Source organism: Corvus hawaiiensis, chromosome 19 (assembly GCF_020740725.1).
Source record: "Corvus hawaiiensis isolate bCorHaw1 chromosome 19, bCorHaw1.pri.cur, whole genome shotgun sequence".
NCBI classification, from domain to species: Eukaryota; Metazoa; Chordata; class Aves; order Passeriformes; family Corvidae; genus Corvus; species Corvus hawaiiensis.
This window is the reverse complement of record NC_063231.1, coordinates 6,861,070-6,886,987: the sequence shown is the minus strand read 5'-3', so window position 1 is coordinate 6,886,987 and position 25,918 is coordinate 6,861,070. Positions and strand designations below refer to the sequence as shown.

The following is a 25,918-nucleotide window of genomic DNA, read 5'->3' as shown; positions in this document are numbered from 1 at the left end:
TGGAAGACAGAAGTGGGGATTCTGCCTGGTTGCTGCTGGGGTGTCTGGGGAGGAAGCTTTGGAAGAAGACAAGGCATCACATTCAATGTCATTAAGTGAAATTCTGCTGCTCATTTAAAAACTTTTACTAACATTCAGTTGTACACACTGCCAGGATGATGATGGCAGAGGCAGCGCTGGTTTATGTTGGTGTGGGTGGATGCTTGTATTCCTCTTGCTGTGGAGCTGTCGAGTTTCTTTCCCCGTCCTGGATTTCCTGTGGATGTAAACTCTCATTTCATGGTTTTTGTCATGTCTGAGTCAGGTCGTGGGCATGGTGCCATCCACATGTGCAGCACCAAATGCTGCATTGCCAGAAGGGCAGCACATGCTGGGCCACGTGTGCTGCAGCTCCACCACGTGTCCCAGCACCCTGGGCCTGTGCAAGAGCCACCAGCATGTGCTGCATGTGGGGGAAAGGCCACCAGCAAGGGGGTCAGTGGCCCTCCAGGTGACACATCTCATAGGCAGGTCCTGCCATCTGCATGCGAATGGCTGAGCCAAAAAAGGACTATTTTGTTTTGCCCTAAAGGAAATTAATTTGGTGCCACGCTGCTTCCCAAGGCTGAGGAAGCAGCCAGTAGTGATGGATAAACACGTGGGTCTGGGAGTCAGATTAGGCTGTTGTTGTTGGCAGACCCTGACTGCACCAGGGTTTTACGGGGACAGCTGTGTGCTCTGCCACAGACCAGGGGAATCCAGGGCATCCGTCCTGGAGCCGCCTTGGATGCAGCCAAGTATTTTTCCTGGATATGATGCTCTTAATGCCGAGCTGGAAACTCCAGGGACAGCCTTGGTGCCGCTGCTTGAACTCTGTCAGGTGACAGCTACCTATTTTTATAGTAAGCTTGAGTTTGGCCTCACAAAATATTTTCAAGCATTACTGTGAGAGCCCAGGACTCATTAGGTGTCACATGTTCCTGTTGTGTAGCGAGAGAAATAATAAAACCCTCCCAAACAGTTGCTCTGCCTATGGGATAAAGAGGATTAAGTCTATATTTGTGCCACTGGTCTCATGTTACTCCTGATCCCTTCAGCCCTCAGACAGACACACAGAGACTTGTTGAATTCATCTTTGCAGCAAGAGCTTTATACAGAAGATGTACATAAGAAAATATACAATTCGATTTCTATATAGGAGGCAGAGGAGTTTTCACCCTCTTAAAGGTCATTTACACTCAGTTACAGAGGAATAAATAGACATATATTTATATAACTCCTCAGGATTAAAAAACATAGTTGAGTTGCAACTGTGGCATTGTGATAGCCATGACAATAAACCACAGTCACCCTGGTGTGCTGCTAGATCCTCTGGAGTATGGGTGGGGAGGAGAGGAGGGGTGCCCAAGCCAACTGCACCGTGCACACCTTCTCCTCTTGGACGTCTTGGTGACCCCACAGAGTGGGAGGGAATCCAGTCTTCAGATGGCTCCAGTTCTGGGGGTTCCCAGTACTGCTTCCCATAAAGGATTTCTGGCCAATTTTGGGAGATTGTTGCCTCGGGGCCACCGGCTCTTGGTAACTGCTTCATCCGTCCCCTCAGCCCTGGCCTGCAGGGGTCCCCTCCATGGGAAGGCAGGGGAGTCTCTTTGCATGGGTTGAGATCAATTTTCCTTATCAAGCAGCTGGGGGAGAGATGCTCCTACCTTCCCACTTGCTCCTTCTCCTCTGGAATGGGAGAGACAGTGACCAGCTGTTTGATCAGGGACATGGGTTATGTTTCTTCTGGGAAAGATGACTGTGTTTTACTGGCAGGATCTAGCTTAGCTTGTCTTAGTATGGTCATGCATAGTTTAGTTTTTTAAAAGGCCTCTTTTAAAATACATAGATGTCAGAAAAGATTGAGAAGGTGGATTCCATCCTTGTGATCAGCAGAGAAGCAGGGATTCGGAAGAGGCTGGAGGTGTTCAGATACATTAGAAGTGTTTCCTGACAGGTAGGAGAAGCTCAAGGAAGGACTCGGAAGTCAGTAGTTTTCTGATGGTTGAAGTGACCGGTCACCAGGACGGGCCATGCTGGAGCCTGCCAGGGTTAAAAAAGAGGCAAGGCCACATCTTTAAGGGGATTTTTCAAGCAGAGCAGTAAACTTGTAACATTTGTCTGTTTGTTTTGAAGTCAGCGGATTAAGCCCATACTTGAAAGTGAAGAGTTTGGAGTCAAGGAGCTGTTACAACTTGCCAGAGCAGAGGAAATCGGTTAGTCCTGTCTCTGAGCTACTCTGACAACTCTCTGTGTGACTCCTGAGGATCTTACCCAAAGTGCTGATGGTCAGGGAGCACTTTCTTGGCAAAGGAAGGAAACCCAGAGCAAAATTTTCAAGAGTAGTGGACTATTTTGATGCCCTGGTTCTGAAAATCCAGGGCAGGTGGAGTTTTAGAAACTACCAAGCAGCTTTTTATCTTAAATTTAGTCAGTGACCCAAGTCAGTCCTCATCCCTGAAATACAGACCCCTGTATCTGACAGCTGCCTGGCTCTCAAGAGGTGCATGATGAAGTCAGAGTCCTTTCATAAGATTCATGCCCACCACACTGGAGTGCGTTTGTGTACCTGCGTTTTGGCACTGACACCTGAAGGCACCGAGCTTTGTCTCCTGCAAGACTGGAATAAATAGTTTTCAATTTCATGAGCCCCTGTAAACCTGTTTGAGGGAGCTGGATGGAAAGTGTTACAGGAAAAAAAAACCAGGTATTATTGTCATGGTTTTCTTACTCTCACCATGGAGGAGGGAACTGGGATTGAGTTCAGACAGGGAGAGAAGATTAAGAAGAGTCAGACCTGTAAATAAACTATGTTTAAGTACTGTGGTTTAGAAAACTGAAGTTTTTCCATACTTAGAGCAGAACTTTTCCTGCCCTGTATGGAATGACTGGTATTTCCATCTCCAATCCATAAAACCCTTTGGCACTACAAGAGAAATAACCACTTTAGAAAGGCACAGAGAAGCTGGTATAATCCCTGACGTTTTGGTCATAAATTTCCTTTCTCCATCCTGTTGTGCATATCCTTAGTGAAGTGGGGACCAAATGGCCATAACATGGCACAATGAGCTCCTCTGTCCATACAGTGCAGTGCAGGATCACTGCACTTCCCTTAACAAATGAGCAAAGGTCCCTTTCCCAAGAGCTTACAAACTCACAGGCTCATTCGAAATCCTCTGGAATCTGTACAAACTCCAGATCTGTTCCTGGGATGGGAAAAACTAAAATGCTTGGGGTGGAGTGATGACAGTTGTGGCTTTTTTGCTCCTCTGTGGGCTGAATTTAATACCCTTGGTAGTTTCCAGCTGTGGAAGGTGTTTGTGTGATTGGTTTTCACAGTCGGTGTTTGCCTTGGTAGCTGTCAGCAAAAGCTCATTGCTGGAGGGGAAGGCAGCCCTGTCTCTGAATCACCTCCTGGCCCAGGACACCTTACCCAAAGAATATTTGCTGTCTTGAACCTCCCTCCTCTGGGATACTCATTTGAAGGCAACAGCTGTTGTTTTTAAATACCTGACTGTCTTGGAGGGAATTGTAGTTGTGGAAAGGCAAGTGCTGGATGAAGAGCTGCTCCTTATGGAAGAGATCTATTTTCCTATGGGCTGGGCAGCCTGGGGCAAGACTTCTCAGCAATGTCCTGCCCTGGATTTCACACCAGACCTGGAGGAGCTTTATAGGGCAAAGGGCTGAGCATCTCCAGTTGGTTAGAAAAATAAAGCTTGTGTGGTCCCATCTCAGGGTAAGAGGGGACTAAATCCACCCTTGTTTTGATATACGGTGTTTATCCCTTTTGCACAACAATTACCTCCTGACTTGATATGGGGCTTTGTTGGTAGGACAGTGTGCATATCACCATGGTGCCTGAAGCATGATTGAGGCTTAAATCCTGCTACAGTGCAGGGCTTTTGGTTTTTTTCCTAAAGTACAACAATTGCTGCAAAAAGAGATTAAATTTTTTCCATGTTGCAATAGGAGCTCTGAAGATTTCAAAGTTATTCCGTGTGTGTTTTCAGGATCCTTACTTCTCTGGTTTATATTTATTTACATGTTTTGCCCTCGCTTTCTGCCCCAGGCCTGTCTTTAGCCCTGTGTTTGTTTCACAGAGTTGACTCCATCCCTGATGCTCCAGGCAGGTGCTCTGCTCTGGGAGCTCATGGAGCCGGGAGATGGAGCAGCTCTGAGTGGAGACATTGGTGGGTGGATGGATGAGCTGCTGTGAGCCAAACCCTGGTGGCATTTAAGCCCGATGCCACAGAAGGTGCTGGGGCTTCTGGTGTGACTAAAAGGGAACCATCTTACGTGTTTAATGGCGGCTCCCCTTCCTGGACCTCTTGGTGGGCAGCTTGCAGGAGCGGAGGGCCGGAGTGTCCCTGATGGGCTGTCCCCGGTACTGCGCTGGTGTGGAGCAGGTGTCCTCAGCACGGGTGCGGTTGCCCTTCAGCCACCTGTGACACAGGGAGGAAAGAAAAGAGGAGCTTAAAAAAGGCACAAACCATGGACATCAGAGGGCAGGGTGGGGAGAGAGCTGCTGAGTGTGCCAGCAGTGTCCTGGCACAGCTCAGGAGGCCCAAGGAGACCCCGGGGAGTGTGGGGTGGGACGGTGCCGTACTTGCGCAGAGGTGCCAGCTGGCAGTTGCAGTGCCAGGGGTTTTGGGAGATCGTCAGCATCTCCATTTTGTCAAAAGGGAAGTTTCGGGGCAGCTGGGTGAGCCGGTTGTTCTCCAGGTGGATGGTTTTCAGCACGGTCACGCCGGCAAACGCGTTGTCTGCAAACTGAAGCACAAAGGTTCCTGGTGAGGAACGTGGAGTTGGGGAATGGAGACTTGGGACCTGAGGGCCTCTGTTCCAGACTTTGAGTGTCATTAGAACAAGGCACTGGGACATGTTGCCCAGAGAAGTTGTGAATGTGCCATCCCTGGAAGTGTTCAAGGGCAGGTTGGACGGGCCTTGGAGCAACCTGGTGTCCTTGCCCATGTCAAGGGGTTTTGGAAAGGGATCATCTTTAATGTCCCTTCCAACCCAGGCCATCCTATCATTCTATGAAGCATGGAGAGAGCAAGAGAAGGAGCTGTGAACAGGGACCTGGCTTCCTGGAAGTTCTGTACACTTGAGAGGCAACAGACTGGTGGGCTTGTGGGTGATGGAGTCTCCTACAAGGAGAGCTGCATCCCAAATCCATGTGGGATTGTCTTTGCAGCCACATCCCTAAATAAATTGAAGTCTGGCAGCCTTTTTTATTTTTGAGCCATACTTCTTCATTCTAAATGAAGATATTTTCTGGTATATTCCTTTCTAAGGCTGGAAATCCTCCCAAGGCCTGTTGCCTTTCCTATCCTGGAGCGGCTGAAGGAGGGAGTGTTTGTGGCGTCTGAAGGGGCTGTAGACTTTGGCAGTGCCCAGGGTCTCCGAGTGGAAAGTTACACTTGGCATCTGAGCAATGTAGAAATACAGGCAGGTTTCCAGCACCTCAACCTCCTCTATTTTTCCTCATTTCCAGTGGTTTTTTTGCAAGGGATGCTGTAAAGTTTGTCTTTTTGTGGTAGACAGGGAAGCTTTAAGGTAGAGCCTCCCTTAAGAAAGCTGCCAAAAAGCAGAGAGAGGCTGTAGACCTGGCTCTGCAGCCCTCTCCTCTTTTCCCCAAGGCCTCATCCCTGAAATTTTTCAGCCCATGGTTACTCAAGTCGGAAAGCTGTTGAAAGCAAACCCCTCAACAGAAACTTCCTTGGCAGTGATGGATGGAGAGGGGCTCCCTGACAAAGCTCTTCTTGGCTTTGACAAACCATTTCTCCCCCCTCTCGAAGTGGGGGGAAAGCTTTCTCCAGAGGTTGGAGAGAACACTCACTAGGTCTTCCCAAAGCCTCCCAGCCCAGCACCTGTGCTCCCATTTCTGAAAAGAACCTTGCTCTTCTCATGGACCATCAGGGTGTGTTCATGCTCTCTAAGCTGAAAACCTTGACAGAGGAAACACACTATTTTAAGCCGTGAACTTTTGTCATCTTCCAAATTAAGCATTGCTGGATGGGAGTAGAGCTTAGCTAGGAGACTCCCAGATCCCTGTAGCTGTTGGACAGTCAGCATTGCTGGCCTTCTCTGTCCAAAACTGAGCTGACCTTGGGAGGTTGGACTGTGCTGATAGTGGAGCTGCTCCGAGGGATGCTGGCACGCCATGCAAGGGGCGGGAGGGTTGGACAGTGGTGTTACTGTCTCAGCTGCTCATTCCTCTCCCAGCCCCATGAGAAGAGTTCACATCTGCTGCTAACAGCTGCCGAGCCGCCTGCCAGAGCGTGTCTTTGGGAAGAAAAGGGTGATTTTTATCCCTTATTTAGATGGAGGATTGCTGCTGTTAATTTATTTTACACTGAATACGCAGACAGGGGTGCCTGTCTCATGCTGAGGTACGAGGAGGGTCCTGGCCTGTGCAACACAGCCCTGTGGGGTCCAGTGTGGGTCTGTGATGCTGGGGGGGAAGAGAAGCTCTGTGCTGGAGCCTGAGGGCTGTCCTTCCTTCTGCTCAAGTGTTATTTAGGCTGGGGTAGAATTGCATGGGTTTACACTTGATCAGCTCAAAAATCTTGCAGCCATGCAGGGAACAGCTAAGGACAGCACGTTTGTGAAGGAGAAAGAGCTGCAGTCAAGATGCCAGCAGCACTTGGAGCATTTGGTGGTGATTTCCTGGATCACGCGGCCTCTGTGATTAGATGTCTCTTAGCTGTGCAAAGTTCACACGTGGGCTGTTTGGGTATGAGGCCTTTGAGGATTTAAAGGGAAAATGCTGAGCTGGAAGATTTGTATTTACAAGCCCTGAAGCTGCAGAAGCCACACCTGTTAGTGCTCACCCCATAAACTGGTGTCCTGTTGGGCTGCTGGGGAGGAAAGAAGGCACTGGCTGCACAAGAGCCTTTAAAGTTCCTGTCCACAGGTGGTCACTGTAAAAAACAAAGTCCTTTTTGCTGGCTAGAATTGTTAACCATTGCTTCGTGGCCAAACCAAGGATGCTTGTTTCCCTGGAACACCCCAGAGTCTAATTTCTTCAACACGTAACTTGCGACTCTGGTATCTCTAGCTAGTACAACATTATGCTGCAATATTTGACTGAATGTGCCTTAGAACTGAGTCTACAGAAATGCTGTGGCAGCACATCTAAGGTCTTGCCTAGTAAGGTCAATAGATTCTTTTCAAGTGTTAAGTTTGCTCAGTCCCGTCCTGGAGAGGTTTATGTTCCGAGTGGACAAGGTCTTAGATACTGAACTATTTTTGAGCTGGTTTATTTAGTGTTGTTCTGCACCTGGACAAGCTGTAATTCCAGTTTTTGAGCTTTTTGGGATGTTGTCCCTTTGAAAACTCTGGTGTGATGCATTTCTTGTAGCTTTCATGTGATCTGCTCATGCCCATGAGACTGAGTTGTGAAGAAATTCTCTTCTTCATCACATTTTCCTGCATGTGGTGGTGGGTGTTGCTTTGCCATGCAGTCCCAACCTGCCTCACCTGGATACTCTTTGGGCTTCCTGGCAGAGCATCATCCCAGAGAGAACTGTTCTGTTCTGCCTGCAGCACCCTCCCTTTCCAGCCATGGGGGATTCACCCAGGACATCAGGCTGCATCAGGGTGCTGTGCAGGGTTCTGCAGCACTGCCTGGCTTTTCAGAGGTCCTAACACAAGTGATTCCCTGAATGTGACGCTGCTTTCTCACAGAAAAAGGAGGGGGTTGTTTTGCCCTTTGGGATACCTGAATGTCCCTTCTCCCCTCCAGTGGGAACAGGGCCCCTTTGTAAGATGCTGCGAGACTTCTTTTTCAGAGAGCATCAATAAACAAACCTTTCCTTGTAACGTGTCAGGCTGGGAGGCAGCAGGGAGGCGAAGATGAAGGTCTGTACCCCTACCTGTCTGCAGGGCAGGGGTAAGAAACCAGGACTATTCACAGATCCTCTGAGGAGTCTCCCTCTTCCAACCTACAGCAGGTACCTGGGCTGAGCAAAGGAGGCAGAGCAGTTCAGCTCTGCAAGGTGGAAGTGCCCTCCAGTACAAGGGACATGCTCGCCTCTCATCCCTCCCCTTGTTTCTGGGAGGAGGGGGGGTTCCTAATTGTCCTGGAGCATCCTAGGTACCTTTCTCAATGTCTGGTGTCACCTCCCAGCTTGGGAGGGAATGCCCTGCCTTGCATCCATCCAGGGGGCTTAATCAGATAATTTGGGCTTTCATAAATTACAGAAGGGTGGGGTGCTCACTCTCATCCCTCGCTTGAGCCATGCAGGGCCTTGCTGCCTGCAGAGCCTGGAGACCTGCATCTCCCCTCTCCTCTGCAAGGGAGGGACAGCAAACCAAGGGCTTTGTAAAGGAGAAGAAAACCAAGCCCCCTGTTTCTCATCTGGAGCAAGTGGAAAGAGAAAGGACTCACCTTCTTCAGTTTCATGTTGTCCAGGTGGAGTGTCTGCAGGTATCGCCCGAAGGACTGGAAGGCGTTGTCAGGGATGACCTCAATTGGGTTATGAGAAAGTTTCAGTTCCTCCAGCACTCTCAGCTTACTCATTGCATTCACAGGGTAGCTGCTCAGCTGGTTCTTGTCCAGGTGGAGGACAGCGAGGTTTTCTACATCCTCCATGGCCCCAGGTAGGAGGTTGGTGAGGGAGTTGTCAGAGAGGAAGAGCCAGCGCAGATCTTTAGCCCCATTGAAGACCCCTGGTTTCAGCTCCCGGATTTTATTGCTGCCCAAGTGTAGGATGAAGAGGTTGACAAGAGGGGAGAGGAGCCCTTTGGATAGGTCTGGGATCTTGTTCTTGTCCAGGTACAAGTAGGTGAGATCAGAGAGATCATCGAAGGCTCCTGGCTTTATGACACTGATCTGGTTGTCAGTGAGATAGAGGTAGACCAGGCTCTTGAGCCCCCGGAAGGCTCCGGTGGAGATCTCCTTGATCCGTGAGCTCTGGAGGTGCAGGGACACCAGCTTTTTCATGTCACGGAAGCCGTTGGTTGGCAGGATGGGGAAGTTGTTCTTCTGCAGGTTGAGGAGCCGTGTCTGCTCGGGCACCTTGGGGATCTTCTTCAGCCCTGCGTTGTCACAGATGACGTGCTGCAGGTCTCCGCCGTGGCAGTGGCAGCTGGGGGGACATGCCTGCGTGGTGGAGACAAGACATGCCAGCAGGCTGAGGACACCGAGGAAGAAGCCTGACCCCTTCATGGTCAGATCTGGAATTAAGTGTGGTGGGAAGAGAAGCAGGAGGAGGAGAGAGATGGGGTGGGGGAGAGAGAGAGAGAGTAACTGGGTTTGCAGCATACTGAACACAGCCCTATTTATAATGTTATTAAAAAGCAAAATCCCTTCCCACAAACCGCAGGCAGCAGCCAGTTGGAAACAACTGGCTTTGGGAACTTACTGTGAGCTTAACCCCTTGGCACCAGGCAGAGGAGTGTCCACGGCCCTGCCTGGCCCTGCTGCTGAGCGATGTGCAGGGGTGGTTTTCATCTCTGGAGGAAAATGGGAGGCAAATAGTCCGAAAGAACCAACACAGACCTGCTCTGTGGAGAACCTGCCTGGTCTCTGCTGAGCTGAGCAGGGCCCAGATTCACCTGCAGGGGGGAAAACAGCCTGTTTTGGTTGAACAGTATAGCAGGGAGCACTGCTGAGCTCCACAGCCACCTCCTGCTGGAGCTTCCAGCAGACTCCGGGGTTCTATTTAGCCTCAGCTGGTTTGGGGAGAAGCTCCTGGTCCTGTTCTCACAGAGGATTGGAGGAGGTGGGAGTGCTGTGAGGTTATGCCAAAGGCCAACAGCGCTGCAGTTGCTCTTGCAGTGCCAAATTTTGGTTGAACACTTGCAGATCTAGGCTGCATTGAGGAGCTGGCCAAGAAAGGGAGTGCAAAGACAGTCTTAATTTCTACTGTGCCTTTTCTTATGAACACTTGAGGATAACATGCTGATGGTCAGGGTACCCAGCACCTTCCAACAAGGGATGGGGCAGCATCAGAGCCTGCAAGGAAGTGGTGGGACATAGGCTGGTGGATATGAAATGCCAGGCAGTGGTGTAGAGGTAGGTGGCAATGCCTGTGGCTCTTGAGGCAGAGCTGTGGAAAGGGAAAAGCACTGGCATTGGTAAAGAGATGGAGAGGTAGCAGAGCAAAAAAAATCACTGCTGGAGCTGAGACTGGGATCTGCCTTGGCTCCTGTCTTAGGGTAGCGGTGGGAAAGGTGAATTAACACCACAGGGGCTGTCCCCTGCTCTCCCAATAAAGAAGGCTAAAGCAAAGCAGTTAAAAGCCCCAGTGCCTGCTTCTGTGAGTGTGAAGAGAGAGATCCAGGGGTTGTGGGGTGGGGTTTGGAACTGGAACATTTTGAACTGATTTCCAGCCAGTTCCTGGCTGCAGCAAGCAGCTGAGAGCCGAGCACATAACTGTGAGCTTGTTGAGATTTCTGCTCCTGAGGCTGGCTGCAGAGCCCCAGAGGAGCCTGTGCAGAGGTGAGACGGGCTCAAGAAAGGGAGGAAATCCAAGGGCTGACTTAGGACACAGACTGGCTTATTCACTGAGATTTCTGGGTTTTTCCATTGTTGCAGCGAGGAATCAGCTGGCGCCGCCGAGCGTGCTCCGGACCGTGTTATGCAAACGGCCTGGCAGCCCCACTCTGGTCAGCAGCTGTCAGTCTGAGCAGTGTTTGCACTGCAGGACTAATTTGGGGGAGAAAATAGGCTTCTGGGGTAGGAATGTGGTTCTGGTGAGCCTGTGGCCGAACGATGATGTAATGTGGGGCCTTGGTGCAAACCAGGCCATGTGAGGCTTTCAGTGTTTGTCAGCCCTGAGGTGTGATGCCCTGAGGTGGAGCAGCTCACCTCAGCACCAAGATGCTCTCACCTCTGGAAAGATGCTCTGACCTTGAGAGCTCCAGGCTCCTGCTGGAGGGACCTCCTGGTTACTGTAGGAATTAAAACTCTTTGATCAAAACAATGGTATTTTGGCTTATGCCTGGTTCAGTAGGCACCACAGTGGTCACGCACCTGCTTTGCGCTCTAGAGGAGCTCTTTGAGTGTCTTAGTCAGGACCTTTGAGACAGAGAGACAGGAGATAGACAGAAACTTCTGTGTTTTCCTTCTTTGCCTCTCCAGTTTGCTGTTCCATGATTCTGAGAGTGCCCCTGAGTGTGCACTGCTCATAGAGCTCAGGCAGGGAGCTGGGTGAATGATTGGAAAAGGAAAAAAAAATCACCTCTAAAGCATCATCTTCTATCTTCATCTTTTATTTTCTCTCTCTGAGCAGGTTCAATCACTTTAGTTTTCAGTGTAATTATTTGATGAACAATTCCTGTAGTTATGTACCAGCTATTTTGTGCAAGAGTAACCGGTGGGTGAAATTTAAAACCCTGCCTGTTTCTGCTGGGCACTGAATCTGGGGACTGTATCTGTGCTCCTTCCCTGAGAGTCTGGTACTTGGATTTCCTGTCCCCTTGCAAAAAATATCATCTAGCAGCTTACTGCTTCTGCAGAGATTTCGGCCAGTGTGGGTCAGGTTGAAGCAAAAAGTTGGTGAGGGCCTTGCAAACCCCATCCATAAATACATCCTACTCTGTGTATTTCTGGAACAAGACCCTTTTCAAAGGTTAAACTTCTCAAACCTCCTTTTCTTTCTTCCTTTCGGGATAAAATTCCCTTTCTTCTACCCTTTATCTGTTTGCTGGCTGAGGCTTCAGATTTGGGGGGACAGGGACACTCTCCCTGCAGGGATGTGTGTGTGAGACCTGTAGCTTCCTTGTGAAAATGCTGGGACGTAGCTGCCATGATGCTGCTGTGAGGTGGGAAGCTGTCCCTGCTCCAGGACTCCCACTTGCAGTAGAGTTTAGGTGGATGCCAGGTTATTTTTGGTGCCACAGTGGGGTGGCAGCAGGGAAGAGCTCCTCAGCTCCATTTCTCCAGGCACAAATGGTGAATAAAAGGAAGTTCTTTCCCCTAGTATTTTTTGATTTCCATGCCTCGGCGAGCACATTCCTGTGGTGGGAGCTGTTTGGCATCTGCTGCAGCTGGCACCTCTCCCCCAGCTCCTGGCTGTTTGTGTTTTGAGCTGCTCGCTGGATGGCTCTGCTCTTCCCACACCGGGTTTTGCAGCCCTCAACTGGCCAGCAAATGTCCAGCCATCCTCAAAAGCCTGCCTGGGTCCCGGTCGTGGGTGGTTTGCAGTCTGGAGGTGACAATGGAGCAGTGTCGGTGTCCCTGTGCCACAGGCGTGGGGAGCTGGGTCCTGGCCAGCTGCTACCTCACACATCCCCTGGGACCAGCACTGCAAGGACATCGCAGAAGAGGCAGGATTATCCTGCCACCCTCTCTTTTTTTAATTGATTAACAGTTCTGCAAACATTCCTGGTGACTCGCAGATGCTGGACTCCCTTCCTGTCTTTCTCGGAGCTGCTGTGGGCTAAGCAAATAAATACAGTTTTTGGCGCAGTATAAATACAGATTTGGGGTGTTTCTTCGATGCTGAGGGTCTGAACTGTTTTGGCACAATATTGGAGATGGTCTTTTCCATGTTTAATCTTTATTTTTATAAGTATGAACAGTTCTGGCATATCAAGACAGTTCCATGTTAAAATATTCCATTGCTCTTTTAAGCCTGATTGTGTAGATCTTAGGGGCTCCAGATCTTGTTTCCTGTGTCAGTGAAGAGTTGCAATCAGCTTCTTGAAGTGGCACCAGTGGAGCTGGCCTTGGGGTGCAGCTTTGCTCATTTTGGCTGGAGGTGAGGGCTCAGGCAGCTTCTGGGGCTGTCCTGGAGTGCCCCAGCCCTTGTGGAGCTGAGCCCCTGGCACCGGGTGCTGGGCTGGGAGCAGGGTAGGAGAAGGTGCAAGCTCTGCAGTGTCCCATGGATTTGTCCCAAGGGCAGAGTACACTCCAGGCAGTGTTCAAGGAGCAGTGGTGGGTGAGCAAAGGGGAGTCCCAGAGGCTTTCCTGAGTTCCCCCCCTCTTCCAGGCAGCACCTGAGGGTCCCAGCAGTGGCATCCAGGGCTCTGAGTTCAGACTTGAATTGCCATTTTATTGAAGGGTCCTCATCACTGCAGTGTGGGGGCTGCTTGTTGAGCTGGAGGAGGTGATGGTGGGTCCACTTCCTTCCTTCTGATGGTTTTCTTCCACTGTAGCATGGTCTCCACCCATTGATCTGTTGCCAGTTTGGCTCCCCATTGATGTCCACCCACCCTTCCCTTCTGCTGATTCCAGCAGCTGCTGGATGAGGCTCTTGGCCTCTCCTGTGAAGCTCTCCCAGTCCTGCCGTGTCCACCCTGTGAGGCACCAGACGTTCCCTAGCATCCCACTGCTCTGGCCAGGGCTCTTGTCCTGGTTTGCAGAGCCTCTTCCCTTGTGGAGCACCACTGATCCATGCAAGACTTCTGCCTTTCCCCAATGCTCCCCAGCCATTAGTCCCCTCCGCTCCATGTGGTGACAGCTTCCCTGCTTGTCCCTGGCCTCCCCACCCCACCTTGTTTTTGGGGAGGACCTGATGAATGGGTGGTTTCTGTAGCTGCGGGAATGGGCTGTGAGAACATCTAAAATGCTGCATGGAAGCAACAAGATCCTGGGCTTCCAGCCGTGTGTTTGGTGGGAGCTGAGCTCTCCAAATCCATAAGGATGTTACCTTTGCCCCTCAACTTTTGCTGAATTTCCTTCTCCAACAGCTTTGAGCATCCAGATATCCCCAAACCAGTGGTTTTCTACCTTTATGTGACACTTTGTACATTTCCCCTCTCTTTTTGCTTTTAAGTTCACTTTTCCCAAATGCACTGGCACCAGCACTAGGGAGGATGGAGTTAATTGCACAGCAAAGACCTTTATCACACTGTGGATAAACCAGTAACTGCCCATGTCTTTGCTGGTTGCCACTGGGCAGCACTTCTGCACTGCTGGCAGGAAGGGGAAATAGTTCCAAGCCTCAAGGATGCTGCTTGGCCTGGAGAGAAGAGAGGCAGCTTTAACTCCAGACCACGAGGAGCAGCTTGTCCTCACTGGGCAATAACAGGAGATTCATTCCCATGCAGTCTCAGCCGGGGCACACTGGGTTGTCCTTTTGGTCTCCTCCTGAGGCAAAGCCATTGCATGCCACAGCACAAAGAAGGTGCTTTGGGCACCTAACACTTTTGGGATCTTTTTTAAGCCTCATCCAAACTGGGACTGTCTGGCAGCTCTCTTGGTGGGGAGAGATGCCAACAGGGTGGCCAACCCTTGGAGATTTGTCCTGCAAGACCTGTTTGTTTGTGTCCTGGTGTTTCTGACACAAAGATGGTACTGTTGCTGGGGAAGGAAATGAGATCTCGGTGTGACACAGGCTGGATGTGATCAGAAGTTGTTTTTTGCAGCAGCGAAGTTGACCTGAAGGTTCAGGAATATTCCAATACAATTTGGGATAGCGGGATATCTCCAAAGCAAGGAGACGCATGTCCCCAGAGGACAGAAAAGTTTAGGGTGATCTTGGCAGGGAGCAGCTGAGTGAGGGAAGGTTGTTGCTCAGTTGAAGATGATTTGGAGCTGGCTGTGATGGGAAGGGCTGGGGTTGACTCTGGTGGAGATATCTGAGACAGACACACTCGGCACGGGTTTAGGGATAATTAGATCCATGCAGCATGTTACACTGAGAGGGGTTCAAAGGGCCTCTTAGAGGTCCCTGAGCACATCTCTTGGGTTGCCAGTCTGCTTTCTGTTGTTCATTACGCCCTCTTTGAAGTCTAAAAATCCCTATTCTTTCACGGTCAATTTGCTGGTTTTTTTCTGAGGCCAATATTGTCTCCAGCAAAGCTCAGTTTCTGTAGGCTTCAGTTTGGCGGTTCAAGCCCTGCTATCATCATCCTCCAGCGTGGCACAACCAGAGGCTGGTGATGAGGGGTGTGAAGATCCTCCCTGAGCAGAGCACCAGGGCTGGGTGTCCTCCAAGCAACTCATGCCCTCCTGCGGCCCTGACCTTCTGCTCCAGTGCCACCCAGTATAACCCCACTTGGGGTACTGGTGGTACAAACCCCAGCCTTTTCATCACAGCTTTCAGCAGCAGTTGAATGTGGAGGGCACTGGGTTTTTATTGCTGTTGAATGCAGAGGGAAACCAAGGAGCAGAGGGCTGATGTGGCTTGTTCCAAGTTATGCAGTAAATAAGCAGCACAGTTGGGAAAAACCCAGGGTCTTCAGAGTCCCCACTGTCCCCACCAGATCAGTCTGCCTCCCAAATGTTTACTAAAGAGACTGGAGTCTGATTGTTTTTACTTTATTTTTAATTTTTAGACGCTTCCCTCTTCAGGCTGTTTTGCCTGTTCCACAGTGACCAGTATTTGAACAGCACTAGCAGGAAATGTTTGGGAAATGTGCTTTAAAAAACACAGTCCTGCTAAGATGTTCTTTTTATTCCTGGTTTATACAGAGGCTTAGGATTCACAAAGAATGAATCTCTTGTTGGTAGGAGCAAGTTAGGCAGCAGTTTGTTTTGGAGCTGTCCTTGTCATCACTGAGGGCAGGACTGATCTGGGTGTTGGGGGGTCACTTCTGGTCCTACAGTAAAAAAGGGCTTTGCTGTCAATTATATTTTGTATTCATGTAGCTCCTCTCGAAGCCAAGGGTCCAAGCTGGAATCTGTGCCTCTGGAAAGCTCTGCTTTGACACCAGATACAGCTCCAGTGGAAATTATGGAGCTGATGCTGAAATTATTGGGTGAGGTTTTCTGGACTGAATTACACCAGATGACAAGGCTGAATGATGTTAAGTGTCCCTTTGGGTCATGAAAGCTAGGAATCTTCATGGATATCTCCAAGTTTAAATTGGTGTGTGGGGTTTAGTGGAAGTGTGGTTTCATCTGCTGCTGAAAATGGAGATGTTGGATGCTCCACGTGTCAGATAAGGGTTGGGAAGGACAGCAGTGCTGGCACAAGGGTTTGCTCCATCCCTTGCCTCCATCCTGGGAATATAGCTGCGGAAAACCATCCTAAGAGGCAGGGAACATCTTGGAAAGATCTGGAGCAACATCCTGGTGTCTGGCTACAGAGTGATGTGCTGGGGAAGGCAGTGATTGGGAAGCAGATGAGGGGCTGGAGGTTCAGACCTCCAGGGTCCGTGGTGCCCTCTGGACCAGTTGGGAAGCCCATTTGTGAGGGTGTGAGGGTGTTTATGGGGCCAAGGCAGCAATAGCTGGTGTTTGGGGTACAGGGCACAGGGCCAGGCATCTGGAGTAGCCTGGTGAGCCACGGCACTCACAGCATCATCCTGCCAGGGAGCTGCCTGCTCCTGCATCCAATTAAACTGCTGGAGCGACCCAGAGAGGCAGCAAGGATTGACTCAGGGCTTGGCTGGGATCCTGGGACCAACACTGCAATTCATCCAGCAGAGTAAAACAAAAAAACAAAGGCACTGGGATTTTTAATAAGTGTTTAAGGTCTTGGATTTGGGTCTGGTCAGTCATTTGATTCAGCCACAGGACTCGTATTAGTGGGTGGGAGAGAAATTCAGCCTGAGCATGAGATGCTGTGGGTTTGCACCCGGCTGGAATGTTGTCCTTGTGTCTGGGAGCAGAAGCCTATTCACAGTCTCTCCTTGGGGGCTGCCAGGCTCCAAGCAGAGCAGTTTGCACCAGATGGTCCCTGCAGCATCCTGGAGAAGTTCTTCTCCAGATTCCTGGATAAAAGCAGGCTCCATCTTGGATTCACGCTGACCCTGGTGCAGTCAACAAGAGCATCAGCCGTTGTGACAGACTGTGCCCAACATGAGATCCTCCAGCAGCTCCAAGCAGCAGAAAGCACCACCTGCTCCAGTGTTATTACCCACTGTTGTACACTATACCAGTGTTGTGTTCAGCTCATTCAGGATATTTTCATCCTTGTTCAGAAGCTTCATCACAGCCCTTTGCAAAGCCCTACTTTAGGTGTCTGGGGCTGGGTGAGCACCATGCCTAAGCCATGACCATGTAGGCACACCTGGGCATTTGCTCTGAAGGAACTGACCAATTTGGTGAGTCAGAGCTGCTCACAGATCAGTCTGGAGAAGTGGAGGAGAAATGAGGAAATACTTCCCACATCAGCACTTTCACAGCCGTGCTCTCCCGGCAAAGCAGCCACCGGTGACATTACTGGGGTGACATTACTGTGAGTGGGTTAGAGACACCAGAGCAGTGCTCCAGCAGCTCCCACTGCTGAAACACAGCTCCCAGGAGCTGGAGATGGAGCAGCAATCCCAGCAATGGTGCTGTTGGTGCAGCTCAGAGCTGCCCAGGGCACCTCCTGTGCAGCTCCCGCTGCCTCAGCCAGACCACTGAGCTGGGCATAAAGCGCTGGAATTTTCCTCCGAGGAGAAGTGACCTTCAGCTGAGGTGGCTCAGAGCCTGCCGTCGGGATTAGCTGTGAGGGAGGTTTAGCAGCAAGGAGCTTTCATCCCGCTGTGAGGCTTTGGGTCTGTAAGGGCAGCTGTGCCGAGTGTTGAGCAGCCTCGTGATGCCCTCACAAGGTTTACAGGGGCTGATGTCTGCACAAAAGGATCTGCAGCAAGCAGCCATGCTGCAGGACACACTGTCTCCCACAGGAGCCTGCTGCTGGCTCCAGGGTTTTTCCAAAGTGATGTCCTGTGTTCCCTGAGCTGTTAGAGATGCAAGGCAAAGTCAGCACCTTGGCTACAAGGGTACCAAGGCAAAGTCAGTGTCTGGCAGAGATGGTGTGGAGTCAACAGGACAGGGCTTGGAGAAGCAGGGGTTAAAAAAGAGGATGGTGAACCTTGGAGTCCTCCAAAAATAGCAGTTGGGGTGTCAAAAATACATGACACCCCAAGTGTTGTGGGTGATGGGGTCTGGAGCACTGTGAGGGAGGTGAGGAAGGCCATGGCAGGCAGGTGCAGTGATGCTTTAGCTCCTGTTTCTCCAAGACTCTCTGGCAGAAGTGTCTGGAGGGCCCCATCCACAGCCAGGAGAGCAGGGCTTCCTGTGACCTGAGTGGCTTGGGAGAACATCCTCCTCCCACCCCACTCTCCCCTGAGGTCATGACCAGCTTTGTCTTTCCCATGCCCTGAGCTGTGGTGTCCTCTTTCCCCTTGAGACACATTTCCTCTCCTGTGTTTGCAGGTTGCCTATGGGACCACAGAAAACAGCCCTGTCACCTTCATGGGGTTCCCCAGTGACAGCATCGACCGGAAAACTGAGACAGTGGGATACATCTTTCCCCACACAGAGGTGACCATGACCTTCCCCACCTGCTCCAGGTCCTCTGCCAGCAGCAGACCTCACTCCATTCTCCCTGTCTGGTGCTGGTGTCTGATTAAGCCCTTCTTCTCTTCCAGGCAAAAATTGAGGATCCAGAAACAGGGCAATCTGTGCCTCTGAACACTCCCGGGGAGCTTCAGATCCGTGGCTACTGCGTCATGCTGGGCTACTGGCACGACCCTGCCAAGACAAGAGAAGTGATCACTGCTGAGAGGTGGTATAAGACAGGGTGAGTCTGGGAACAGCCCCACTCGTCCCAGACTGTCCCACAGGGTGACACTGGATGGGGATGCATGGGTGTGTATAGGAGTGCTTGGCTGGGATTTCCAAAGTAGAGAAGACTGTCCCAGTTTATCCCTCTGGTCTGTCTGTGACACTTCAGAACTGCTTTTAGCACAGAGCCCTTGGTGCTGAGTGTCCCTGGAGAGGGGGATTGTCACTGGCCTCTTGTGGATGGAGGGACTGTGGGGGTGGAGGGCAGAGGCAGGAGCTGCCTCTCCCCTAAACCCTGGTGTTTGTGTGGATGCTGCCAATTTCTGTAACAGGAGCTCTTTGATCTCTTCCGTGTGTTCAGGTGGCATCTCAGCCATTATCCTCTGGATACCACCCTGGCTGGGTGGGAGCATCAGCCATTCTTCCACCCAGCTGGGACAGGACTAGGAGGGTGTTCTCATTGCAGGGACCTCGCGAGCCTGGATGAGCACGGCTACTGCAAAATTATAGGGCGTTGCAAGGACATGATTATTCGGGGAGGAGAGAACATCTATCCAGCAGAACTTGAGCAGTTCCTTCACACCCATCCCAAGGTTGAGGAGGTCCAGGTGAGTGGGAGGAAATTGGGTGGGTGAGCAGCTGGTTTTGGGAATCCTGCACATAAAGCTTGTGGGATTGCTGCTTGGAACCTGGTTGTCTTTCCCTGTTTTCAGCATCAAATTCTATGTAATACTGGTTAGCAAGGAGGAGGGAGAGGCTCATGGGATGGAAGGGGTGGGCAGAGCTCCTGGCATGGGGCATATGGATTGGGGCAATGCCCTTGTGCTCCGGCTGCGTGTCTGCAAAGTGCCTGTCATTCTTCAGTTTTAAACTTCCTGTCCACTTTCATAGCTCCCTCTGAAATTCTTACTCAGAAAGCAGTCTGGAAGGACAGTTTTTACTGATAATTGCTCAACTCTGACATCCAGGAAGACTCTTCCAACAAGTCCCTGGAGATGAGGAGTGAGACTTTGTTTCATCCCTTTGCAAGACAACAAAGATTTCCAGGACTAAGCAGCTGCTCCCAGTCTGCTGGGATTGTTCTCCAGGTTTTGTGCCAGACAAGTTTCCCCATAAATAAACTGGTTATTTAGTCAGAGTTCTGCCTGTGCCAGGCAAGCATCTCTCCTTGGAACAGTCTCAGTGCAGATGGGTTGCAAACCAGCCCTGTTTATGTGGTTTCTAGGGCTTTATGTCACTGCTCTGGACTCAAAAGGATCGACGTGTCTCTAGAAGTTTGCAATACTGGTTCAAGGCAGGGAATGGCAGCAGGAGTCTTGTGGAATAGTGGGAGCAAACTCTGGAGAGGGCTCAGGCTCGGAAAGCCCATTTCCTGGTGTCACAGGCAGTGGCCCACTAAGATCTGTGATTATAAGGGTTTCCAATAATCCTTTAATTCAACCTCATCCCTCCCCTGCCGTTCCATCTGGAGATCCCGAAGCACTCGTGGCAGCCTACCAAGTCTCCTGTTGTTTGTGAAACCTCTTGTCCCATTCTTTTGGAAGCAGAGGGATGACAGGTCCATGTTGCACCCACAATGCTCCAGCAACCCGTGGTATGGGGTCAGGGAACATGCCATGGGCCAGCACAGACCCCATGGGAGGACAGGGACGTCCCCAAGGCTCACACCGTCCATCTGTCCCAACCAGGTGGTTGGTGTGAAGGATTCGAGGATGGGAGAAGAGATCTGTGCCTGCATCCGACTGCGGGCTGGGCAGGACTGCACCGAGGAAGAGATCAAAGCTTTCTGCAAAGGGAAGGTAGGTCCCCAGCCCTCAGTTTCCTTCCAGACCAGTACACCTGTTGGCTGCTGGGGGCTGGTGGATGAAAGCCTATGGATTTAGAGCACTGGGGGACCCAGCCCTGACAGTGCCAGGCTGTTCCTTTCGGGTTGTGTAGCCCTTGTTTTTCTCTTCCCAGATCTCCCATTTCAAGATCCCACGTTACGTTGTGTTTGTGAGGCAATACCCACTCACTGTCTCAGGCAAGGTAAGAGGGGGCTGGGGCAGGGCAGGAACCCTGGCATTCTGTCCCAGCTCCTCTCTGAGTCTCTCTCCCTCCTCTCTGCACTCTATTCCAGATTCAGAAATACAAGTTGAGGGAGCAGATGGAGCAGCACCTTCAGCTCTGAGATTGGGAAGGCAGAGCAAAAACCACGCTGAATCATCCATTTCAGTCAGCTCTGAGTGTGCTTTTCACCTGTGCCTTGGTCTAAGCAGTGGAGACTTTCCCCCCGACATCAGGCTGATGGCACTTTTAGTCAATAAAACAGAGCACCTTTTTTTCCTAGTTGGGCTTGTGTCTTTGCCAACAGAAATACTGTGGTGTGAGGAAGGGATGCTTATTTCTGGAATTCTGTCCAGTTACTGAAAGACCTTATGAAGGTTTAAAAATTTTGCGTGTCTCTGAGCAGTTTGGCTGCAGCCATTTCAGAGGAGTTGAACAGATGCTGGTGGGTATTTTACTGACATTTTTAAGTCCGAACACCCTGGCCTGGCTTCCCAGGGTACGTGATGCCTTTTCTCCTTGGATGTTGTGAGACTCCTGGGTCATTTAAGAGCAACTGAACTTGAAATGAGGTGCAGGGGGTTCAGAGAATGAGACTTTGCTTTGGGGCTCCCTAAAACCGGCTGGAAAAGCTCACTCTGTTCCCACACCTCCCCCAGGTGTTTCCCAAGAAAAACCTTCTCCAAGGTAGACATGGCTTTGTTTATTTTGTTGTTTTGGACAAGACAGTAAGGCTGTTGCAGAAATACCAAAATTCCTGTCCCATTGGCAGCGTGAAGCAGAGCGTACCTAGGACAGCATTTTACGGGAGTTATTTGGTACCTCCCAACCATGAACACTCCTGTGAGAAGAGGGACAGCAGAGCTCCTCTTTGCCAGAAGTGTCCCACCCCAGCTGGAAAGCAATGTTGCTGCCAACTCTCGCTGACCTCCTGCTGTCTCCCTCCTGCTTCCTTCCTGAGCTGGGCTAAGGCTGGGCCCCCTCTGTGCTGTGGCTTCCTCCAGTGGGGGGAGAGAGAAAGGGTGCAACAGGGAGAGAGGGAGAGCGTCAGTGAGGTCTCAATCCTTCATCTCGCAGCTGGACTGGGAGCTCTACCCATGGAAGCAGACGGTGGGGACAAGTCTCCTGTCCACATCTGCTCTCTGAAAGAAAAAAACATGGATGGCTTGTGTCAGACTCTTTCTGTACAGTGTCTTCTCAGCAAGTTCCTCTCCTGTTCCCACATTGCTCGTGGGGCTGGTGTCGGCACTGATCCTTCCGCATTTCACTCGGGTCTCCTCCCTCCCCTGGTTACCTCTGTAACCTTCCTTCCCGAGGGAAGGACTGTTACCTGCAGCTGTAGCCAGGGACCTTGGGGCACAGAGGGCCTCAGTGACTGATGTCTAGGGAAGAAGGACTGTTTACTTTCTTTTGCTTCCCACAGCACCAACCCAGGTGCAGGACAGGCCTGCAGTGAGCAGAGCTTCTCCTCCCCTCCCTGATCAGTACCTCCAGCCCTGGCACAACCCCTGCTCTGCCCACAGGTGCCCCATGTACTCACCGTAGCTGGGGGGCAGTGAGTAAGAAATGAAGGTGACACCAGCCCTGGCTCGTGAGGACAGACACACTGCTGAGGAACCCAGTGGGTCCTGGTCACAGCAAGCACAGGGGAACAGTCCCTGCCACCCCACTCCTGCTCCTGTTCTGAGAGTGGGGCAGCACCATCCATGGGTCTGAGCCCTGGCAGAGCCTGGTCCCAGGGAAGCTTTCTCTACCATCTCATGCCTTCCCCGGAGCACATCCAGCCCTTGCAAACCAGGACACCTCCCGCGGTGCCCCCTGCCCCTTCCCAACCCCTGGGATGATGCATCCCCGGCTGTAAATACTCACGGAAGAGGAAAAGCTGGTCCTTCTGGCTGATAGTGCGGTCTCGGTGCGTGCAGTGGTGCTCCAGGTTCGCTCCATGGCCTCTGCCCTGCCCGTGCCTGAGTCCCACTCTTATAGTCCTCGCCGACTGCTCGGAAACTCCCCGGAGTGGGGAAGGTGACACCAGGAGTGGGTTACGCCGAACTTCGCGTTTCTGTCCCGGGAATCTGCAGCCACAGCCTGTGTCATGGGCATTTCGGAGTTCCCCGTGGCTATATAGAGACAACTGCTAACATCGGGGTTCGTCAGCTGCGGCTTTGCACAACCCTGTGTGGGGACAGGCCACCTCCCTCCGCCGAAACGCTGGAAAACCCTTCCCAGCCCCGAGGAGCAGCCGGGGAAGGATGCGGGGGCGGCTCGCAAACCTCACTGGGGCCGTGTGTCTGGGGAGGACACCGGCCCTGGCATCCCCGGCACCGGGAGAGGACACTGACCCCTGTGTTCCCGGCCCCGGGGGAGGTCATTGACCCCAGCACCCCCGTCATTCACAGCGAGCATCCCCCGCACAGCCCTCATCGAGACCGAAGAGCTTTGCTTCCGATCCCTCCCCCGGGCCCTGCGCCCCGCCCCGGCCCCTCGCACAGCGGGGGCGGCCCCGCCCGGTGCCCGCCCGGTGTCGCGGCCCGCAGGTCCCATCCCATGGCGGCGGCCTGGAAGTGGCCGCGGAAGTTGGCGGCTGTCGCTGCGGCGCTGCCCGGCGGGGGTGGCTCGGGACGGGCACCGGGACGGGCACCGGGACCGGGTCCTGCCGCGGAACCGGCCCCGGAGCCGGTCCCAGAACCGGCCGGCCCCGCCACGGCCGCGCTCTACGTGCACGTGAGCGGGGACACCGGGGCGACCCCGGGGCTTGTGCGGGGTGCACGGGGAGTCAGGGGTTAGCCCACGTGGGGACACACGTGGGTCCTGGGGCTTGCACATGTGGGGAGAGGGACCCCGCGGCTTGCGCACCTTGAGGGGCACGGGGCTGGCACAGGTGGAAGGTGGATGTGGCTCCTTGGGGCTCGTACACACGTGGGTGCATGTGGGACCTCGGGGCTTGCACACGTGGGGGAGAGCCCAACCTTGCACATGTCATGGGGCTAGTCTGAGCTGAGGGGGTCCCCGAGCCGTGCACATGAAGGGTCACACCTGTGGGTCGTGTGCCTTGAGGGGCAGGTGGGGGGCACTGGGGTCCATGCACCGGGCTGGCGCTGTTTCCCCTCAAAATGGAGTGGCGAAGGGTGAGGGCATGGTCATCCCACACTCCCCGTGCCCGCAGTGGCCCTACTGCCGCAAGCGCTGCTCCTACTGCAACTTCAACACGTACGTGGTGCCCTCGGTGGATGAGGCGGCTGTGCGCGCCCGCCTGGTGCGGGAAGCACAGACCCTGCTCCGCCTCAGCCAGGTGCACAGGTGGGTGTACAGGGTGGGCTTTTGGGGAGTGCTGGGCCCTTCGGTGCCCACCTGCAGCTTCCCACCCTCTGCCCTACAGCGTCAGCTCCGTCTTCTTCGGCGGGGGCACCCCCAGCCTGGCCAGCCCTGGCACTGTTGCGGCAGTGTTGGAGGCCGTGGCGGTGGCTGCCCACCTTCCTGCTGGTGCCGAAGTCACGCTGGAGGCCAACCCCAGCTCCACCAGCACATCGCGCCTCGCCGGCTTCAGGGCAGCCGGGGTCAACCGCCTCTCAATCGGCGTCCAGGTGAGAGGGGCTCTCCCCGCCGCAGCCCCCACAGCTCCCCGTGACCCCATTGTCACCATGCTCCCTCTGCAGTCTCTGGATGACTCCGAGCTGAGGATGCTGGGCCGGGAGCACACAGCGGCAGAGGCATGGAAGGCTGTGGAAGCAGCACGGGGGCTCTTCCCTGGCCGAACCTCCATTGACCTCCTGTTTGGGCTGCCGGGACAGAGCCGGGATGCCTGGGCGCAGCGGCTGGAGGCGGCGCTGGGGCTCTGTGACAACCACATCTCCCTGTACCAGCTGACGCTGGAGCCGGGCACGGCGCTGGCAGCACAGGTCCGGCGGGGAGCCCTGCCCGCACCGCCGCAGGACGTGCTGGCTGACATGTACCAGACCGCCCGCACTGTGCTGGCGGCCGCTGGCTTCCGCCACTACGAGGTCTCCAATTTTGCACGGAAGGTGGGATGCCCCTGATGCTGTGTCCCCCTATGTCATGCTGCCCCAGCAGGGTCAGCGCCCCCTCACCCCAGGGCTCTCCTCTAGGGCGCCCTCAGCACCCACAACCTCTCATACTGGCGGGCTGACCAGTACATCGGTGTGGGGCCAGGTAAGAGGGTGATGGGGGGCCAGTGCGGGGGAGTGTGTGGCCATGTGCCCCCTGAACTCTGTTGTCCCCCTCCCTGGCTGCTGCAGGGGCGCATGGGCGCTTTGTGCCGCGGGGTGAGGGCGGCCGCAGCCGGGAAGCCCGTGTCCAGACTCTGGAGCCTGTCGCCTGGATGCGGGAGGTGCACAGCCAGGGACACGGCACCAGGAGTCGGGCGGTGCTGAGCCCGCTGGAGCAGTGAGTACTGGGGTCCCCCCCATGCCCCCTCCCTGTCCGTGCTACCACACAGCTCTCCGTGCCCCCACAGGCTGGAGGAGCTGTTCACCCTGGGACTGCGCACGGATGAAGGCGTCACACACGAGGTTAGGAGCCACCCGTGGTGACACCCCACATCGACCTGATGCTAATAACAGAATGGTTTGGATTGGGTGGGACCTTAAAGCCCATCTCGTTCCACTCCCTGGCATGGGAAGGGACACCCCTGTCCAACCTGGCTTTGAACATTTCCAGGGATGGGGCATCCACAACTTCTCTGGGCAACCTGTGTCAGGGCCTCACCGCTCTCAAAGGAGAATTTCTTCCCAATATCTAATCCAAATCTGCCCTTTCCATCCATTCCTCCCTTTTCCTGTCACTCCACTCCCTTGTCCAAAGCCCCTCTTCAGCCCTTTGGGCACTGGGATGTTGATGCCCCATCACTAACATCCTTCTCTCGCCCTGGGCACACAGCGCTGGGGGCACTTCTCCCCCCAGCTCAGCCTGCAGGCCGTGTTCGGGGCGCCGGGGGAGGCTCGGGCACTGCAGCAGCAGGGCTGGCTCGTCCTGGACAGCGGGTGAGCCCCGAGGAACCGTGGGCAGGACCGGGGGTCTCCCCGGGGCACCGGGGCTCACCACCACCTCTTCCCCAGTGGCCTGCGGTGCACCTGGGCCGGCCTGGCCGTGCTGGACTCGCTGCTGCCCGACCTGCTCTGGCAGCTGCAGCGGGTGCTGGGCGCTGCCCGGCGCCCACCGAGGGGGACCCCGGCGGGGGACCGAGCCGGTGGCCGGGACGCGAGGGCTGTAAGCGACCACAATGGATAATAAACCACAGGAGCAGTGTGCTGGCTGAGGGGTGTTGGGCCAGGGGCGCCGGCCGGGGGGAGGTGTTACTGCAGGGTAGGTCCCTGTATCCCGGCGCCCTGGTGTTCCTAGTCGCCCAGGATCCTGGTGTCCCTGCTGTCCCCGGAGCCCCGGTGTTCCAATGTCCCCAGTGTCCCTGGTGTCCGGGTATCCCGGAGTCCCGGCGCCCCAGTATCC

At 53.4% G+C, this 25,918-nt stretch overlaps 3 protein-coding genes and 1 long non-coding RNA gene across 4 annotated transcripts in view; 2 read left to right on the top strand and 2 right to left on the bottom strand.

Annotated features, from left to right (window-relative positions):
• The window catches only part of ACSF2 (acyl-CoA synthetase family member 2), a 35,957-nt gene extending 15,217 nt beyond the window's left edge, over window positions 1-20,740 (top strand). The window contains exons 11-16 of the mRNA XM_048323696.1: window positions 18,062-18,169; window positions 18,277-18,428; window positions 18,879-19,020; window positions 20,101-20,211; window positions 20,372-20,440; window positions 20,532-20,740. Of these exons, the coding sequence (XP_048179653.1) occupies window positions 18,062-18,169; window positions 18,277-18,428; window positions 18,879-19,020; window positions 20,101-20,211; window positions 20,372-20,440; window positions 20,532-20,582 (633 nt within the window). The 3' untranslated portion in view covers window positions 20,583-20,740. The remainder of the gene's footprint in view (window positions 1-18,061; window positions 18,170-18,276; window positions 18,429-18,878; window positions 19,021-20,100; window positions 20,212-20,371; window positions 20,441-20,531) is intronic.
• Window positions 1,108-9,316, bottom strand: CHAD (chondroadherin). Its single transcript, XM_048323697.1, has 4 exons — window positions 8,411-9,316; window positions 4,625-4,788; window positions 4,315-4,460; window positions 1,108-2,061 (listed from the first exon to the last, which is right to left on the bottom strand). The coding sequence occupies exons 1-3, from the start codon at window positions 9,284-9,286 to the stop codon at window positions 4,319-4,321; spliced, it is 1,182 nt and encodes a 393-aa protein (XP_048179654.1). The 5' UTR covers window positions 9,287-9,316; the 3' UTR covers window positions 1,108-2,061; window positions 4,315-4,318.
• A 406-nt stretch (window positions 20,741-21,146) lies between the features above and the next one.
• LOC125335794 lies at window positions 21,147-22,933 on the bottom strand. Its single transcript, XR_007207548.1, has 2 exons — window positions 22,328-22,933; window positions 21,147-21,600 (listed from the first exon to the last, which is right to left on the bottom strand). It is a non-coding gene; the product is annotated as an uncharacterized LOC125335794 (long non-coding RNA).
• A 48-nt stretch (window positions 22,934-22,981) lies between these two features.
• Window positions 22,982-25,720, top strand: RSAD1 (radical S-adenosyl methionine domain containing 1). The gene is made up of 9 exons (XM_048324039.1): window positions 22,982-23,179; window positions 23,622-23,755; window positions 23,835-24,039; window positions 24,112-24,477; window positions 24,562-24,625; window positions 24,712-24,859; window positions 24,930-24,984; window positions 25,352-25,455; window positions 25,531-25,720. The coding sequence occupies exons 1-9, from the start codon at window positions 23,003-23,005 to the stop codon at window positions 25,700-25,702; spliced, it is 1,425 nt and encodes a 474-aa protein (XP_048179996.1). The 5' UTR covers window positions 22,982-23,002; the 3' UTR covers window positions 25,703-25,720.
• The last annotated feature ends 198 nt before the right edge of the window (window positions 25,721-25,918 follow it).